Source organism: Eleutherodactylus coqui, chromosome 1 (assembly GCF_035609145.1).
Source record: "Eleutherodactylus coqui strain aEleCoq1 chromosome 1, aEleCoq1.hap1, whole genome shotgun sequence".
Classification (NCBI taxonomy): domain Eukaryota; kingdom Metazoa; phylum Chordata; class Amphibia; order Anura; family Eleutherodactylidae; genus Eleutherodactylus; species Eleutherodactylus coqui.
Genome location: NC_089837.1, coordinates 403,690,369 through 403,710,073, shown reverse-complemented (window position 1 = coordinate 403,710,073; position 19,705 = coordinate 403,690,369). Strand labels below are relative to the sequence as shown.

The window sequence follows — 19,705 nt, the reverse complement described above, 5'->3', positions numbered from 1 at the left end:
TCATTAATAGAGATGAGCGAGTATACTCGCTAAGGCTAACTACTCGAGCGAGTAGGGGGCCGGCGCGGGTGACAGGTGAGTTGCGGTGGGGAGCAAGGGCGAGCTGGGGGGGGGGGGGGGGGAGGGGGAAGAGAAGGAGAGAGATCTCCCCTCCGCCGCACTCCGCCCCCCGAATCTTTACAGACGGGCGGGGAGATACTCGGCTAAGGCATTATTCGCTCGAGTAGTTAGCCTTAGCGAGTATACTCGCTCATCTCTAATCATTAATTATTATATACTTAGGAGTCTACTTATCACCATTTTCATATACATTGACAAAAACAAGATAAGAGAACATGATACTGTTACCACTGATCCTTCCCTCGTCCTGTCCTTTTCACTACTCTTGGACCGGATTCCTATGGACGTATTTGCGCATGCAAAATTTGAACACACAATACGCAGAGAATAGAGCTCAAATGCGTGCGCAATACACAGCAAGATGCGTGAAACACTGAGTAATTCCGCTGGAGAGAGAAGACATCTGGAAATAATTAGCCATTTCAATCTGTGTGTCTTTATTTGCCCCGTGCAAATTAACACGCCTTGCATGCGCAAAAAGTGAAGTAAAGTACAGCAATCTATGTGCAAAAAGACAATGCTCATTCTGCAAATACGCATTGCTCTGGCACGCAATGTGAAGCCGGGCTTAGGCAGCCTGCAGACGGCCAGGTCGGATCCGGCTGCGAGAATTCTCGCAGCGGGACCCAACCCAAGCCCCTGCAGAGTCCAGCACGGCACCCACCTCTCCCGCGGCTCTGGCTCTTTGATGTGCCGGTATGCGCAGACCGGAGCCGGCTGCCGGGGAGCAACATTTCTGTGCGGGGCTCCGGGAGCCCCGCACAGAAATAGAGCATGCCGTAATTTGTTTTCTGCGCGGGGCTTTCGCACAGACAAATTGCGGCCATCTGCCTAGGATTGCGTTTTCTGTGCAGGGGGCCTATGGATGAATTCACACAGGCGAGCAATTGTGCAATTACGATGTTTACTGTGAGTGTGTAGCAATTTATTAGAAAAATCGCATTGCATCACTAAACAAGCGATTTTCACATGCGTAAAAATTGCATGTTTGTTCAATAGGAATAATTTTTTTTTTTTTAAATCGCATCGCACTCGCATCCAACTGGATGAAAGGCTCAAGTGGGGTACCACAAGGCTCTGTCCTGGCCCAGTGTTGTTCAACATTTGGGATGATTTAGTGAATCCTGCATCGAGCAGAGGGTGACCCAATGACCCTGGAGGTCCCTTCCAACTCTACCATTCTATGATTCTATGATTTTCATAAATGATCTAAAGGAGGAAATTGAGGGAAAACTGATCAAATTTGTCAATGACACAAAGCTAGGAGGTATAGCTAAAACTAGGGAAGAGAGAGAATATATATCACTGAGGATTCTTGTAAAATATAACTTTTAATAAAGTTAAATCTAAAAAAAGAGGGTAAGAGGAAGCACCAACCTATATGAACCGCAGACAATAACCAGAAACTAAACTAAATAGACAAAACTCATGCGGATGATGGAGGATTAGTTCTAGAAGCACTGATTATGATCAGCAATAGACCAGAACTAATTGATTATAAAGGGTCACAGGGCATGTAAGGGAGTTAAAAACTTTCTCAAACCACCCACATGCATCCAATTGGACCCTTACATAAAGAGTATGCCTAATTTCAAAGGAAGTGAAATCTCTGAGAAATCCCCGCTCCTCCATTATGATGTTGGGTAAACATATTAGATAAGAGAAGAGAGAAAGGATTCATAAAGATCTAGACAAGCCTGAACAGTGGGCGTCTGTCACATCCATGCAGCTCACAAGCACCACGCTCAGCACGGACGCAGGGTGATGTTCACAACTACTGTAGTAGCTAGATATGCACCGAGGAACAGTGCGCACCACAACTGAAATACGTAACCCAGATCAAACCCCTTGCAACACCAGAGTACAACACTCAGCTTGGCAAGAGGGAACGTACACACTGTAGGAACTAGAATCAGAGTCTAGATCACAAGAGGTAATTATCCCCTCTACTCTTCCTTAGTCAGACAGACCTCATCTGGAATACTGTGTCCAGTTCTGGGCACCCCAATTTAAAAAACCAAACTGGAGCAAGTTCAGAATAGAGTAACCAGGATGGTGATTGGACTGCAAATCATGTCCTATGAGGAACCATTAAAGGATCTGGGAATGTATAACTTGCAAAAAAGAAGGCTGAGAGGAGAATTAATAGCGGTCTACAAATATCTGAAGGGCTGTCACAGTGCAGAGGGATCAGCCCTATTCTCATTTGTACGAGGAAAGACTAGAAGCAATGGGGTGAAACTGAAAGGGAGATTAGATACTGGAAAACACTTTCTGACAGTGAGGGTGATCAAGGAGTGGAACGGGTTACCACAGGAGGTGGCGGGTTCTCCTTCAATAAAAGTGTTCAAACAGAGGCTGGACAGATATCTGTCTGGGACGATTGAGTGATCCTGCATTGAGCAGGGGATTGGATTAGATGACCCTGGAGATCGCTTTCAACTCTACCATTCTATGATTTTACATAAAACTTGCATGTGCATGCGAGTGTGATGTGTTTTTTTTTTCTCGCCCCTTGGACACAATGAGCAAAATTTCTGCAGACGCGCAGAAAAATAGAGCATGCTGAGACCTTACTATCTAGTAGTATTGCTGGGAGATAAAAATCGTACATCTAAATAGACCCATTTAAAAGAATGGTGTTCATTTCAGTGTGAGTTTTGTGCATTTCTCGACACGCAAAACTTGCTCGTGTGATTGCACCCTTGCTTCCATATACCGTGTTTCCCTGAAAATAAGACACTGTCTTTTTGCCCCAAAAAGGCACAGTGTCTTATTTTCAGGAGAAGGGGGGCTTATACTCACCTGGTCCGTGGTGTCCCGGTGTCACATGCTGCTAGTCTCTGGCGGCAATGTGGAAGTCTGCAGTGTCCTCCGCACAGAGATATCCTCTTCTTTCTGGTGATGGGGCTTTGGATACCCCGCCTCCAGCAAAGAAAGCGCTGTGATTGAATCCAGCGCCATCCAATCACAGCTGGCGCTCGATGAGCTAACCACAGCCATTCAGTGATGTCATTCACTGAATGGCAATGACTGATCGAGCGCCGACTTTGATTGACTGGAGCTTGATCCAATCACAGTGCTCACTTTGCTGCAGGTGGGGTATTCAAAGCCCCGTCACCAGAAAGCAGAGTATTTCTGCAGCGCCAGGACCATTGTGAGGGAGTTAGACACCGCGGGCCAGGTGAGTATTGATGTTTTTTTTATTTTAATGTACTTTAGCTAGGGTTTATTTTCAGGGGAGGGCTTATATTTCAAGCATTCCCCGAAAACTGGGGTAGGGCTTACTTTTTGGGAAAAACAGTATACTTCTGCAGTTTTTCAATGCTGAGGGATATTTTTTATTTTACCATACTCACGCATGTGCTGCTTCTACACTGTGTTCTACTATGTTGTGTATTATAGACTGTAAAATGTAAAACAATAAAAACAGAATTTTAAAAATGTTAATCTATATATATTCCGAATAGTACCTGATCGAACTTATTGACATCATTTGACAGGAGATTTACAATTTGACCAGTAGTTGTTTTTCCCATGGCTGTGTTATTGAGCCGAAGAGCCTAAAACAGAACAAATATAGCAAAATCTGTCATCCATGTGTATTTTATTGTCAGACACTCAAACTATAATGTTCTCACAGAAAATCATAAGCGTATGTTTACATGTACAAAACTTTTACCGGGGATTCTAAAGTGAAACTACAGCAAAATCCATGTGTTACATGACCAATTATTGTGGATTTCCTGCAGACTTCAGCCTATGCACTGCAAAGTATAAAATCCAAGGTGAACAGCTGCAACAAAAGTTTACATGCGGTGAATTTAAAGGGGTTGCACAAGTAGGGGAAATACCTGTCCTCGCAAGGGGCGGGCTGTTCAACTCATTTCAATGACTTAAAGGGGTTGTCCCGCGCCGAAACGGGGTTTTTTTTTTTTTAAACCCCCCCCCCCCCCCGTTCGGCGCGAGACAACCCCGATGCAGGGGTTAAAAAAACCACCCGCACAGCGCTTACCTGAATCCCGGCGGTCCGGCGTCTTCATACTCACCTGCTGAAGATGGCCGCCGGGATCCTCTGTCTTCATGGACCGCAGGGCTTCTGTGCGGTCCATTGCCGATTCCAGCCTCCTGATTGGCTGGAATCGGCACGTGACGGGGCGGAGCTACACGGAGCTACACGGAGCCCCATTCAGAAAAGAAGAAGACCCGGACTGCGCAAGCGCGGCTAATTTGGCCATCGGAGGGCGAAAATTAGTCGGCTCCATGGAGACGAGGACGCCAGCAACGGAGCAGGTAAGTATAAAACTTTTTATAACTTCTGTATGGCTCATAATTAATGCACAATGTACATTACAAAGTGCATTATTATGGCCATGCAGAAGTGTATAGACCCACTTGCTGCCTCGGGACAACCCCTTTAATGCCATTTTACACATCACAATTATCGCTCAAAGTTCGTTCAAACGGACGAAAATCTTTACACGGTTAACTTAATCCTTCGTTCAGTCACTGAGAGATAAAGCAAACACATTTATCTTTTCAATAGACTGCACACTGTACTGCCCACGGCATGTGTACACTAGCTGTGAGAAAAACAATGGAATGTGAGGGCAGCTGTTTGCACAGCTGAGCATGTGTTTAAACACACACACACAGCTCTGCAAACAAATATTGCAGGCCTTTTTACATGCAAATGAAGATGATAAAGAGTTAATGGCCATTAACGCATTATGCAAATAGATTGCTAAATCTTTCAATTTTTCATTCGTTTGAAAGATTATCTTTGAGTGTAAAAGGGCCTTAAGCCAGCCAGCTTCTCTGTCTCTGCATCAAATCGATAGACAGGCACTGGTTTAGTTACCCAAATGAGGTAAAATGCCAGCCCCTTGACATGACATTACGGGCAACGGAAGGGCCATGCTATGTGACCCGTTGTCAGAAATAAGGTGCCCGTCTAAATTGGCCTTTAGTGAAAGCAAACATTCACATCTATGGGCACCTTTGAAACAGTCTCATCTTGGGATGCAATTTATTATTGTGCAATACAATAGAAACAAGTGCAAAACAGACTTGATAGCAAAAGTATTTATAATGTGGCTATGAGTGGGATGAAAGATTAGTATATAATGAAAAAAGAATTAAAACCCGTGTGTAGGATTCTATTTGTACAAAACATACATGTTCATAAACTGTGTGCTCCCCGTGGCCAAAATATAAAGAGGCTACACTCAGTTCTTCTGTAATCCCGACATTTCCAGTGCCACACAGCCATACTCCATGCTGGGTCTGCAGTGAAAGGCTGAAGTCAGCCTGTTGAGGGGACGCTGCAATCTGCTGCAGCCAATGACAAACCTTAGTGGGCAACCGCTGTGGTTTGTGATTGACTGCAGGAGCCTAAGACATCCTGTTACAGGCTAACTCCCCTATGTGTCATTGGCAATGCAGGAAGCCAGAAGAGGTGAGTATAGCCTTTTTAAGAAAAATTACTTGGAAAACCCCTTTAACCCCTTGAGTGGCACGCCCAGAAATTTTGCGGGACGAGCTCCACTGCCCATAGCGATATAGCCTGGAAGATTTCCGGGCTATGTATCACTATGGGAGCTGCAGAGCACAGTGCCACAAGCTGTGGCATTGTGCTCTGCCTGCACAGTCCCACAGAGAACCAGTGCAGGACTTTGAAAAACAGAAGCTGGGAGATATTGCCGATCTGCCGTCAATCTCTCGCTTCTGAATTCAAACTCCTGCACTGGTTTGTTTACAGGTTGCCATAGAGATCATCGGCTTGTCAGAAGCAAGCCGATGGTCTCTGTGGCAGGGAGAGCTGGTGCTTGGCTGTCAGAAGACAGCCAGGCACCAGCTCTTACAGCAGAGATCAGAGAAAACCTCTGATCTCTGCTGTGTTAACCCTTAACATGCTGCAGTCTATGTGACTGCAGCATGTTAAGGCCTGTCACCATCGGACCCCCGGAATGTGATCAGGGGGTCCTGATGGGTCTCTGTGGAAGTCCCCTAAAGGGACAAAGAAAAAAAAAAGTAAAAAAAAAAAAGTAGAAAAATTATTTAAAAAATAAAAACACTTGTCTCCCTTTACTTTGTAAAAAATTAAAAATAAAATTACACATGTGGTATCCCTGCGTCGTAATGACCCAGAGAAGGAAGTTAGTACATTATTTAACCCCTTGACACGACCCCTTTTTTTCTTTTTACCCCATTTTTTTTCCTCCCCCCGTTTAAGAAATCATAACTCCTTTATTTATCCATCGACATCGCTGTATGAGGGCTTGTTTTTTGAGGGACAAGTTGTATTTTTCAATGGCGCTATTTAAAGTACCATATAATGTACTGAAAAACTTTTACAAAATTCTAAGTGGAGTAAAATGAAAAAAAATGACATTCCACCATCTTTCAGTGCGTTTTGCTTCTACGATGCACAAACTGCAACAAAAATACTAATACCTTTATTCTATGGGTCAGTACAATTACTATGATACCAAACATGTATAGGTTTTTTTTGCTGTAGTACTTGTATTTTTTTTCAAAGACATTTAATTTTTTTAAATTATTTTCTGCTGCATCTTCTGCGCACAATAACTTTTTTATTTTTCTGTCAACGTACTTGAGCAAGGGCTCATTTCTCGCGAGATGTTTAGGTTAGTGCTAATTCGAATACATACGCTTTTTATTGCATTTTTTCTGGGAGACAGGGTGACTGAAAAAGTGCATTTGTGGCGTTCTTTATTTTTTTTTTCGGACTACGTTCACCATGTGGGGTAAATAATGCACTTCTTTGATAGATTGGACATTTATGGACGCGGTGATACCAAATATGTAATTTTCTTTTATGATTTAGATGTTTTTATTATAGATATGGCTTTTTTTTAAAGTGTGAAAAAGTCATGAAAAAGAAAAAAAAACTATTTCAATTTAGTATTGACATAATCGTACCGGCCTTTGGAATTACTTTAATACATTATTCATACTGCTCAGAGAATGCAGTGAAAAATAAAAATAAAAAACATGCCAGAATTACAGATTTTCTTAATAATCTTGCCACTAGAAAAAATGGAATAAAAAGCGATCAAAATTATACACTTCCAAAAAATTAGGTAAATGAAGACTAGAGTTCATCCCACAAAAAACAAGGCCTTCTAGAGCTCTGGCAATGGGAAAATAAAATTAATATGGCTCTTGGGATGTGGTGACACAAAAGCGAACCTTTAAGAAAAAAAAGTTTTAAATGTACAAAAATAGCAAAACATAAAAAAAACTGTATAAACTGGGTATCGTCGAAATCATGTGACTCAACAAATGGCAGAATTCCTTTTTTCCCCCCACAAATTTGTTTTACAAAAATTATGCAATACATTATATATACCCAAAAATGATGCCATCAAAAAGTACAACTTGTCCCACAAAAAACAAGCCCTCATACGGCCGTGTCAATGGAAAAGTGAAAAAGTTATGGCTCTTGGAACGCGACTGGAAAATTAGTTGAAATTAAATGAATAGACCATTTAAAAAACCTGCCCTGGTGGGTCTGACAGGGTAGTAGGAAACCCGCCACTCAAAAGTTTCAAACTTACCCCTTTTTTTCTCCAGGCTACAAAAATAAATTGTTTAAGTCTTTCCTTAAGAACCCCCAGTATTTTTGTAGCCCATCTTTGAACACAATCAATTTGACCAATGTCTTTTTGTAAGTGAGGTGTCAGCCGCCAGCAGCTGGTCATGTATCATTATAAGGGATTACAGAACAGCATCACCCAGAAGTTTTAGGCTGGGTTCTCACGGGGCGGATTCTCTGCGGAAATTTCGCGGTTTGGCCGCAGCGAAAAAACGCGAGATTTCCACTGGGAGAACTGCTGCTTAGCGGATTAGCGGTCGAATGCGGATTTGCCGCGGCGAAATTCTGCACGGAATTTCCGCGGCAAATCCGCCCCGTGTGAACCCAGCCTTAGCATAAGCCATTGGTAAACAACGTTACGTGACTATTGGATAAGGCTTGTCTTGCTTCTCCTGTTACAATTAAACCTATTATTATTTGTGATAGAACAAATACAGAGCCCAATAAGGATGAATTGCATACTTTGTTTTGTCAACAGACCTCAAATACTTATACAAGTGTTTAACCCCTTAAGGACATGGCCTTTTATGGGCTTACGGATAAAATGATTTTTGGTATTTTTCCATCTCCATTTTTTAAAAGCCATAACTTTACTTTTCTGTCGCCGCAGCCGTATGAGGGCTTGTTTTTTGCGCGGCGAACTGTAGTTTTTATTGGTGCCATTTTTGGGTACATAGACTATATTGTAAAACTTTTATAATTTTTTTTATGATAACAGGGAGAGAAAACGCAGCATAAATGACACAATACATTTTTTCTGCGGGTCGGTACGGTTACAACGATACCAAAATTCTTATATTTTTTTTTTAGGTTTTTCCATTTTTCTGCAATGAAACCCTTTTTTTGGGAAAACTTTTGTTTTTTTTTCTAAATCGCTACATTCAAAGTTTTGTAATTTTTTTATTTTTCCATGGACGGAGCTCTATGTGGGCTTGTTTTTTGCATTGGTACCATTTTGGGGTACATACGGCTTTTTTGATCACTTTTATTGTGTTCTTTGGGAGGCAAAATACTGAAAATTAGCATTTGCCTCTGTTTTTCAGCGGGTTTTTTTACGCTTTTTGCTGTGCAGGATAAAAAGCATGTGCAACTTATTGTACACATCGTTACAGACACGACGATACCAAATATGTGGGATTTTTTTTACATTTTTTTATGCTAATCTGAGGAAAGGCACCTAAAAAGGTTTTTTTTTTTTGAATATTTTAATCTTTTTTTTTTTTACACCATTTGTGTCACTGTGAAGGACTTACATCATAGCACCGATGATCGCTTTAAGACATTGCAGGACTTCTGTTACAGTGATCACAGGCACTGGCAATACAGGACGCCGGTATCTGGCGTCCTGTTGCCATGGCAACCAGTTGGGCTCCCCGCGATTATATTGCGAGAGCCCGATGACATCACAGAAGGAGCAAGCTCCCTCTGTGCACCCTTCCCATTCTGCGATCTACATAGATTGTGGCAGGGAAGGGGTTAACAGCAGGGGTCGCATCTCCGATGCACCCCTGCTGTTGCAGCAGGAGGCCGGCTATCATTGACAGCTAGCTCCCGCTGCCGGATAGCGCAAGATCGCTTATGATCTTGCGCTATCCCCAGGACGCAAGTTTATGCCCTGTTGCGGGAAGTATCCTGCTGCCAGGACGTAAACTTACGCCCTGGAGCGGGAAGGGGATAATATTCATGATTTGCATGCTAGCCCAATCCACCCCATTACTAATATAATGGTTCAATACAGTATTATATCCTCATGCAAATATCAGTCCTTGAGTTCCCCAGTGAGAACTGAGAGCCCCTGACGTGTCATGTAATTTAAGCTTTTCCGTTAAGCTGACAAAAACCTTCTATTACTTTATATTACATTTTCTGCATGTCCTTTTTATATCCTTTAGCAGTTAATTACTTTCTGCCCGACAGGAAAGACGGGACAAAATGTAAAGAAATATTTAGAAATGGAGCCTCTGCTATTACATATCATGAACAGTCACAAAGTTATGTAATAATGAAGTTTGCTCAGCCATTTACGATTCGGGAGGTGACGACCTTTCTAATGAATTACCACCTGGCAACAACTTAATATAGACTGCTCAAGTAAATGCTCACCTTTTTAAAAATCATATGGCACATTGCCACGCGAAGCTTCATGCCAGCTCGGAGAACATGATAAAAATAAATATGATGAAGGACTGCCAAGAGTAAGGTGCAGATAGACAGAGCTGCAGCGTTTATGTAGGCGTTAGCCAGGGCGGCATCATTGGGGTCGTCCATCTCAAAGTAGCTTATAACGTTTCCAAGAAAAATAGGTTGGATCACTTTGACACTTTCCTAAAAGGAAGGAAGGAACATCAGGTACGTAAGAGGGAATTACATAATTGACTGGAAGAAAGGCATAGCAAATATCAAACTTGGGAGCTTTAGCTTCTGGTACAATACATTTTGAATAAGTTGTAGCCAACTTACAACTTTTTTTAACCCCTTTGTGACAGCCATATGGCTATATACGTCCTAACGGCACATACCCTGTGCAGTTAGCAGGTGTATAGACATGGGCAGTGCACAGCTCCTCCTTGTCTGACCAATTTCAGCTGCTCCCCTGCAGTCCAGGACCTGGCCTCAGGGTTATCTACCAGGCAAATAATGAGCTGATAACCTCTTTTCCCTGCCAAGACCCCCTTCACTTCCCCCACAGGGATCCATCTCTGTAGAACCTCAGCAGAGCTGTAAGGGCAGACACAAAATTGTATATAGAAAATGTATTTGCATGTATACACACATCTTACATATAGTCAGATATCCGCCTTGGTAATTTAATCCCTTCCCTTCTACTATTCTATTATAAAAAAATATTAAAATTAAAAACTAAAAACTTTTCCAAGTCATCCCATAACACCCGCCTCTAAAAGTCAGTGGCATTGCGTTTGTAAAGGTCCAATTTAGTAAAATAACACCTTATTAATCGCACGGCAGCGGGCACGGAGCTGCGGGGGAGAGCGAGGAGGAACGGAGGGGAGATCTCTCTCTCCCTCTCTCTCCCCCAGCTCCCTCCTGCTGACAGCTGCTACTCACTGCTCCCCCGCGCCGACACCCGAACCTTCAGTCTCGAGCAGGGAGATACTCGCTAAAGGCAATGCTCGCTCGAGCAATTGCCTTTAGCGAGTATACTCGCTCATCTCTATTTACCACCCATTACGTGCTCAAGTACATTGATTTTCATTGACCCACTCACACCACTGATTGTCTATTGCGTATAATGCATGCGTAAAAAAAAAGCGCAGCATGTTACATGTCACTATGTGTTAAAAAACTAGCATTCCGCTTTCACAGCTGCCACTGTAGTGATCCAGTACGGAATCATCCAGGTGTGAATACGGAGTGTTACCCATTCAGGACAACTGCCCAAGTTCTAGTAAGACACTTCTACAGATTTGCTATGTAGGGAGGGGTTTGTTTTGGAAAAACATGTCAAGAAATGTTTCTAACTTCAATTTCATATGTGAACAGACTGTCAGAAAAGTCCATTGTTTTCAAGATGACAGTCCACAAACCTCTGCCAATGTTTTGCAATAATTCTTTTTAAAGCATGTTATTAAATGGAGTCCTCCTCCTGCCAAAGTACAAAGAAGGTGATTTCCTGACAACTTCAGAAGATGGAAAATTACTGCAAGGTTTACAACATAACAGCAGCTGCTGGCAGAGAGGTGCACAAATGGCAGTAGAGTCACTACACCTACCTCAATAAAAGTAAAGAATCCCAGGACAGAGTAGGACTTCCAGTGGCAGCGAATAATCGCCTTCGTTAGGCGCGGGAGACGACCTTCTTTTTGCGCTTTTTGTAATTCTTCTTCCCAGTACCTAGAATAATCAAACATGCATAATATTAATATTGCAGCACAAACAGTAAAACGCACTTGTGTGTCTAGTTCATCTATTTAAGACCCCGCTCACATCATGTTCTTTGTCTGCATTTAACACACTAAAGAAATAAGGCATGCTCGCCTCTTTATGTGGACCTCACTCAGCGCATGTGCCCCGATCCCCGTCATTCCAATCCTGCAAGAAGCTGCAGCAGTCACATGCCATTGTGTAAGTCACCCCACAGCCAATCACAGGCTTCAGTGGCGATTCTGCATGAACATGGCTGCTGAAGCCTGTGATTGGCTGAACGGCCAAGGGCCTATTGAGTTTTACATGAACTCTGCAGCTTCTTCTGCGTTCGGACTGGCGGGGTCCGTGACTCGTGCGCTGGACAGCGTCCACTTAAGGAAGTGAGCGTACCTAATATCTTAATTTTATACCAACCCCTGCCCCTAAAACTTTTGTTGCAGTTCTTGAAAATCCCTTCAATATATTGGCCTAGGCATATATACAAATATCCTAACAACACATAGCTTGTATGTATTTTCTGAAGAACTGAACAACGGTGACAATGTATCCAAGTATGATATGTAACAAAATAAAAACTGCTATTGTCTCAATGGGGAAACTACTATAAAACACAGGAGCACATTCTTGCAGCAACACAGACAATAGATGGTCAGAGGCTGTCATAAAATAGACATCCCCTTACTGACAGCAGATATGTCTCTTAGCACACAAGGTTAAAACAACAGCCAAACTTATTCACCATTTCCATGTTATCATATACAGGGTCCTCAAATCTGAAGTGCCCAGTAATTAGCCTTTCACACGTTTCCTGACAAAGGAAATACAGTCCTGTGATAGCAGACTAACTGCGGAAATATATTCAGATAATGGCTCCATGATCGTTACCAAGAAATCTCGGATCTACAAGAAGTTATTAGGACTGCCAGGCAGCCGCCTCATTTCCTTCACCAAATATGATGTGGAGCTGGAAGTCATTACTTCCTACACAGTAGTCTCCAGACACTGATGGCAGTCCGCTTATCTATATGGTTTACGTCATTTCATATCTATACATAAACTGCTACAGACTGATTTTTTTCTATATATGAACATACTGGAGGACAACAAAGCAAACACTAGTAAATCGTCATCTTAACTGTTCAGCAATGTGCTATAAAGTATTCTATCCTATTTCCAGGGACAGGAGGGGTGCCGTGTCTCCTTAAGGAGAGCACCCAAAAAGTGTGTGGAGACACCTAGGGGGTGAGTGGGTAGAGACTTATAAGGCCATGCAAGCTCCTTTGGGTAATTTATGCAAATAATCCCATCTTCCTTATTTGCATCCTATTTCCAACAATGAATTTCCTGGACTGATTCCTAAAACTTAACTTTTATTGATATTCCTAAATACTAGCTGAGCTAGGGCCCTGCACACGGGTGGAAATTCCACATCGGGATTTCCTGCAGAATTTCTGCCTGTGGAAGCTGCTATAGGATTGCGCAGAGCCCCACACAGAAATGTCAGCCCCGGGCTGCTGGCTCCGCTCTGCGCATGCGCTGGCTGACCGGCAGCCAGCACATTAAAGAGCCAGAGCCGCAGGAGAGGTGAGTGCCGCGCTGGTCCCTGCAGGGGCTCAGGTCGGGTCCTGCTGCAAGAATTCTCGCAGCGGGATCCGACCCGGCTGTCTGCAGGCGGCCCCACACACATGAAAGACCAACATAGTTTACCCCACCACCCAAACAAAAAGAAAAGGTTTTCTAGAGATTCTGGCTCAAGAGCTTGGCTAGACAGTAGATAATAGATGGTATTCTGTCTAGGAGCCCCAAGGGGTTAGGTCTACTCAGGGAAAAGCAAAAACAATATCAGGGCTAAAGAAAATTCAATATTGTGGTTTAGAATGACCATATGCATCAACTGGAAAATCACCACAAAAATAGTCCTCCCAAGTTGTTATTTTCCCAGGGGGAAACACTTAACTAGAAGAATACAAACTCCCAGCATCATGGAGGAATATCAAATAGCACCTATTTTTATACAAGAAAGGGTGTGTGTACGTGGTGGTAACAGACCTCCAACAGTACACTGTTTCCCATGAAGGACTGATATTTATTTACACACAGACCTTGACTTTGCTAGGCTCTTTTATTTATTTTTCATTTTCTTGTTGCGGGGGGGGGGGGGGGGGGGGGTCATGGGCTCTAGAATCTCTAGATTTATTGGTCTCTGGAGGAAATTTCTAGGTAGCCAAGGTTATTGTACCAAGACCACCATAGGGTCTATCTTTTAGACATTGCTCTATTTGAGTTAGTTGCTACTGAATCATTCTCTGAGGTAGTACTATACAGGTTTAGTGCAATGGGTGGCAAGCGGGAAGAGGCCTGCAGTCTCTGAGCGGTTTCTAAAATGTGACTGAGGAGCCGTGTCACGGTGGCAATGAGTGCAGCACACTTTTTGTAATCTTGTGCACTGTTGAAGGTATATAACAGGATCTGGACAACTAATTGAATTTGGTGATCGTGATGCCAGCGCCTGGATTAATAGCGCTTGGTAGAGAAATAATACTAACACGCGTATGTAGTTAAATGACAGGCACAGCATTTACTTTCAGACCCGTGGTTGTCTGTATTAGTATTAAAGGGGTTGTTCCGTGAAATCAAGTGGGGTTATACACTTCTGTATGGCCATATTAATGCACTTTGTAATGTACATCATGCATTAAATATTGGCCATACAGAAGTTATACACTTACCCACTCCGTTGCTGGCGTCCCCGTATCCATGGCTCCGACTAATTTCTGCATCTTCTGGCTTCTATAGACGCGCTTGCGCTGTCCGGTCTCCTGCTGTGTTGACTGGGGCCGCTCCGGCGTGCTCGCGCCGGAGAGCTGGTCTGCGCGTCGTCATCGTAGCTCCACCCCGTCACGTGGTGCCGATCAGCCAATTAGGTGGCTGTAATCGGCAGTGGAACGCAAGACATCCATGGTGCACCATGGGAGAATACCCGCGGTGCACCATGGGAGAAAACCACGGTGCATCATTGGGGAAGGACCGGCAGCCATCTTTAAAAGAAGAAACTGCCCGAACGGGGATGCAGGTAAGCGATTTTTTGTTTAAATCACAAAGGAATTGTTTTTAACGGGGCACAATGTGGGGGTATGTTGAAAAAAAATTTTTTTTGATTTCCCCGCGGGACAACCCCTTTAAGCTCCAGAAATTGCATATATACTGTTTAACACTTTACACACAGATAAACAAACTTTGAGGAGGCAGCATCTGAGCTAAGGAAGAGCTATAAAGAGAGAACTTACAAGAAATACCCCGTTTAAACTTCACTAACAGTTTTGCCATTCCTGAAACAGTGCCCTCAAGTTTCCTTTACTTCTCACAAACTTCTATGAAGATTCTCTACTCATCTGAAGTTCTCGTCCGGTAGAAAGCAGAGCTGGCTTGAACAGACATCAGGTTTGGAAAAACAAACAGTCTTTCTTAGCATCGCGGGTAATTTATGGGCTGCTGTAAATGCTGTGCCTGTCATTTACCTACATACATGTGTTAGTCTTATTTCGCTACCAAGCGCTATTAATCCAGGCACTGGCGTTACGATCACCAAATTCCATTAGACGTCCAGATCCAGAAACAGTGTACTATTGAAGGTCTGTTACCACCACGTACACACACCCATTCTTGTACAAAAAATAGGGGCTATTTAATATTCCTCCATGACGCTGGGAGTTTGTATTCTTCCAGTTAAGTGTTGTTTCGCTCCGTGGAAATAACAACTTGGGGGGACTATTTTTGTGGTGATTTTCCAGTTGATGCAGGTGGCATTACTGGTCATTCTAAACCACAATATTGATTTTAATTAGCCCTGATACTGTTCTTGCTTTTCCCTGAGTAGACCTAACCCCTTGGGGCTCCTAGACAGAATACCATCTATTACTGTCTAGCCAAGCTCTTGAGCCAGAATCTCTAGAAAACCTTTTCTTTTTGTTTGGGTGGTGGGGTAAATTATGTTGGTCTTTTTGTGTCTATAGCTCAGTCAGTATTTAGGAATAGCAATAAAAGTTAAGTTTTGGGAACCAGTCCGGTGAATTTGTTGAAATTACAGTTGGTTCCTCTGCCTCAGTGAAATCTTTATCTATTTCCAACAATGCTTCCCTCTGCAGGAACGTTGGGCTAAAGCCACACCACATTTACTGTTTATGTTCAATGTCGCCTCTTAAAGAGGTCCTGCAGAACATGTGGTCAGATGTATGCAGTTCTATGTAAGAACTAACTGTCATTAAAAATATACCAAAAAAGAAAGTAAATTTTTTATACAATGTTATACCAAGCACAGTATAACTGGGGCTACAGGACCACCTTTTGGCATACATGTCACCACTAAAGCATAGGGCCATTTTAGTGGTGCACTGTCTGTGAATACACTGTGAAAAAGTATATGCCAAACGTGGTTTAAATCGACATTCTACATCTTTCTATAATCTTTTTTGCTACCCATGGCAACGTATCATTATTTTACTGCATACATTTTATCTCCAGGAGCTAACTATGCTTTGAAATGATGGCTCATTACTATGGATAGCCAGAATGACTCCTGCCTCTGTGCTTAGATCTGAAAAATGTAAAAATGTTTACAACTACTGAATAAGGCTCTGTTTACCGCTCTCATTCATTGTGGGCCAGAGCTTTCAACACAAAGTGGAGTGAAATGGGAAGTACACGGTAAATGGTAGTACACTTACGTCCTATGGATGGCGCGGGCTGGTACACAGATAAAAGCCCCATACATTCAATTGGACAAATCTATGTGCTGCAGCCCAGAAACCACATCAAGGATTGATATGTCAACTCTTTTTTTCTTCATAATTTTCTGGATCAACACCAAACAAGAATTAATAAAATTCCATGAAAGATTCAATGCATTCCACCCCACCATAAACCTGACATTAAGCTACTCGCATACAGAAATCAACTTTTTGGACACCACCATAAAACAAACAACTCAATACAGACATCCCTATATTGAAAACGGATTGATCGGCCCACATACCTCAGATAGGACAGTTCCCATCCTAAGCACATCAAAAAATCCATTGTCTACAGCCAGGCCATCAGATACAACTGGATCTGCTCCAACCCAACAGACAGAGAGGAACATTTATACCATCTTAGGCTGCATGTCCACAGGCGATGTCCACGGGTGATTTACGAGGTGTGAAGCTTTCCATAGCGTTGCTATGGAAAGCGCAGCACCGGCGTCCACGAGCGAAGAATCATAGCGATTCTCTGCTTGCGGGATTTAAATCGCGGCATTCTGCGATTCTCCGCGGTCAGCCTATCTGTTAGATAGGCTAACGGAGGAGACCTGTCAGCGTTCCCCCTTCCTCCCCTGCAGCGGAATATTCCGTCACAGCCGTGGACATGGGGCCTTAAAAGAACATTTTTAAATCAGGGCTACCATCTCACGTCCATTGTAGTGACCTACAATCCACAGCTAGATGTACTAAGGAAAACCACAAAGAGACTCAATCATACCCTACACAAGGATGACCGTCTGTAAAACATATTCCCGGACCCTCCCCTTCTGTGTTACAGGCAACCTTCAAATTTGAGGAACTTTATAATCAGGAGTGCATTGTCCTCCGACACACAAAAAGGAACTTATCCCTGTAATGTAAGGAGCTGCAAGACCTGCTCACATGTACTGACTGCGGACAGGATACAAATCCCCAACACACAGCAGGACTATACGATCCCGGGGACATTCACATGTTCCACATCTAATGTTGTGTACCTGATCCTGTGCAGTAAATGTCCTGTTGGGGGCCTTTATATTGGAGAAAGAGGACAAAAACTGAAAGCCAGGATGAGATCTCATCGCCATACAATTAAAGAAAGACAAAATTATCTGTGGCCAAGCACTTTTTTTAGTCACGGAAACAACATAGAACACCTGAAAGTTCTTCTACTTAAAAGCAATTTCAGATCACAAAGCCACAGAAGCATTTGGGAGTACAAACTTATAACAACATTTGTCACTTACAACAGAGGGTTAAATTCTTCAAGAGGATTCATGTGTAAATGGGAAGTATGAGACATCAGTATTAGTGTACCTTAACGCCACCGGAAGCTAGGGGTTTGACAGAGAAAATGCCCCTCTCACACCCCCAGCTCCCGATTGGCGGAATAGGTACAGGTCCTGCAACCTGCAGGAATGGCTGAAGCTGACATCCCTCAGTTAACCACAGCACTCCTCTTACCCACCTCCGTCTGACTGTGCCGCTGCTGTAGGCTTCCATCCCCCCGTGAGCCGCAGTGCATTAGGCAGTGTGCCGACAAGGTTGGGTCCCTTCTGTGCACCACTGCCGCTGCGAGCAGCGTAGTCAGTCTCTGTGGCGGTGGCCCTGTCGCCTCCCTTAAGCGGTGGCTATGAGAAACTTACATCGGGTGAGAGTGGGGGAGTGAAGGGGTGTCAACTTCTGTATGGTGGCTGGCGTCAGCTGCTGCACTGTGCGGCCGCCTGCTCTCACAGTGTCTCCCGCCGGTCATGTTGGCTCCCTTCAGCGGTGGCGATTTAAAAGGTGTGGGACTGCAGCGGTGGCCGATTCTTGGCCTGGGCCACGAGCAACCGTTTCATAGTCAGGGGGGTTGCGGCTTCAGGGTCCCTAGCAAGGAAGCCCCTTGGACGTGCTGCATGGGGGGTTGCTCTATGCACTTTTCAGAAACTTTTATTGGCCTTTCAGAACCTACACAGCAGACTCCTGTCCATCCAATCAAGTTGAGGGGGCATCGCCCCCCTGTCACTCTTGACTCCACCAGGACTTCCTGGTGGCATCAAAGTACACTAATACCTGAGAGATCTGTAGCACAGATAACATGCTAGCCTGGTAACCCACTAACACTATTTCAGGGACCATAAAACCTGCACATCATTATCAGTATGTTTTTATTTCTCTACTCTTCCTGTTGTAGTATCCTTTTAAGTGCAAATTAATCACTTCCACGTCTGTGCCTTGTCATATATATATATATATATATCACACACACACACATATATAAATATATACACACACGCCTCTTCGGATCCATTCCATAAGCCTGAGGAAGAATCCTGAGAGGTTCAGAAGCTCGCAATAACATCATGTAATTTTGTTAACCATTAAAAGGTATCATATCTACAAGATTACTTGGTTTCTCTTGCTGGGAACAATCTTGTTTCCTCTGACAGGATTTTAAAATCTGTGTCATATGAACAATGGTTACATTGAGTTCAATGAGATGTTAAAGTAGCACAGACGTCTATTTCAGCGCAAATCTACTGCAGAATCCGATTGATTGGGGTCTGTAGTGAATGCCCATATTTTAAAACCCTGTGTTTAGTTCTAACATTCTGGGCTGATTAACCTTCTGAGTACCAGTCCAATTTTGGCCTTAAAAACATGGGCAACTTTTTGCCTCTCTGCAGCCTGGCAGTCATAGCATTATGTTATTATATGATCTTCTGTTAGCATTGTGGGAAAGTCAAATCTATCTATATTTCCTCAGCATTTGGTTAAGATTTTGAAAATCTGATCCACTCTGCTGCTAATTGTAAATGCAGTGGATTCTCTGTGCGGCGATTCCACAACAAATACGCTCCACGTGGCCTAAACGTCCTTATCGGTCAGATGTCTTATCCTGGATCCAGCTCACTAGTATTATCAGAAAACAACATCTAGATATCGAACCCCCTCCCCACCATGTGAGCAATCTATTTGTATGTTCTCTGTCACAAATGGGAAAGAGAAAGCAAACACATAACTTTGCTGGTTATCTTTCTTCCATAACGAAAGGTGACGTTTATAGTAATCTATAGCAGTAAACTCCCTCTCTACAAGATAAGCAGTGCGGCTCCTTACCCCTGGAGTTCTTCTCCAAGTCTCTCGGAGGTGTCTTCTGGGAGTACTTTGTACATGTCATCTTCTTCAAGCTTTCTTTTATGACCAACAAGAAACAGAGAATTGAGCCAACTGTAAATAAAGATGGATAAAACTAATCATATATCCTCCAGTAGAAGATAACATTGTATAACACACATATAATAGTAACATTGTGTCA

At 43.2% G+C, this 19,705-nt stretch overlaps 1 protein-coding gene across 1 annotated transcript in view; it reads right to left on the bottom strand.

Moving 5' to 3' along the window:
• The window catches only part of ABCC4 (ATP binding cassette subfamily C member 4 (PEL blood group)), a 250,307-nt gene that overhangs the window by 195,498 nt on the left and 35,104 nt on the right, over positions 1-19,705 (bottom strand). The window contains exons 2-5 of the mRNA XM_066580593.1: positions 19,507-19,617; positions 11,473-11,593; positions 9,845-10,066; positions 3,594-3,683 (exon numbers count right to left, since the gene is read on the bottom strand). Coding sequence (XP_066436690.1) covers positions 3,594-3,683; positions 9,845-10,066; positions 11,473-11,593; positions 19,507-19,617 — 544 coding nt within the window. The remainder of the gene's footprint in view (positions 1-3,593; positions 3,684-9,844; positions 10,067-11,472; positions 11,594-19,506; positions 19,618-19,705) is intronic.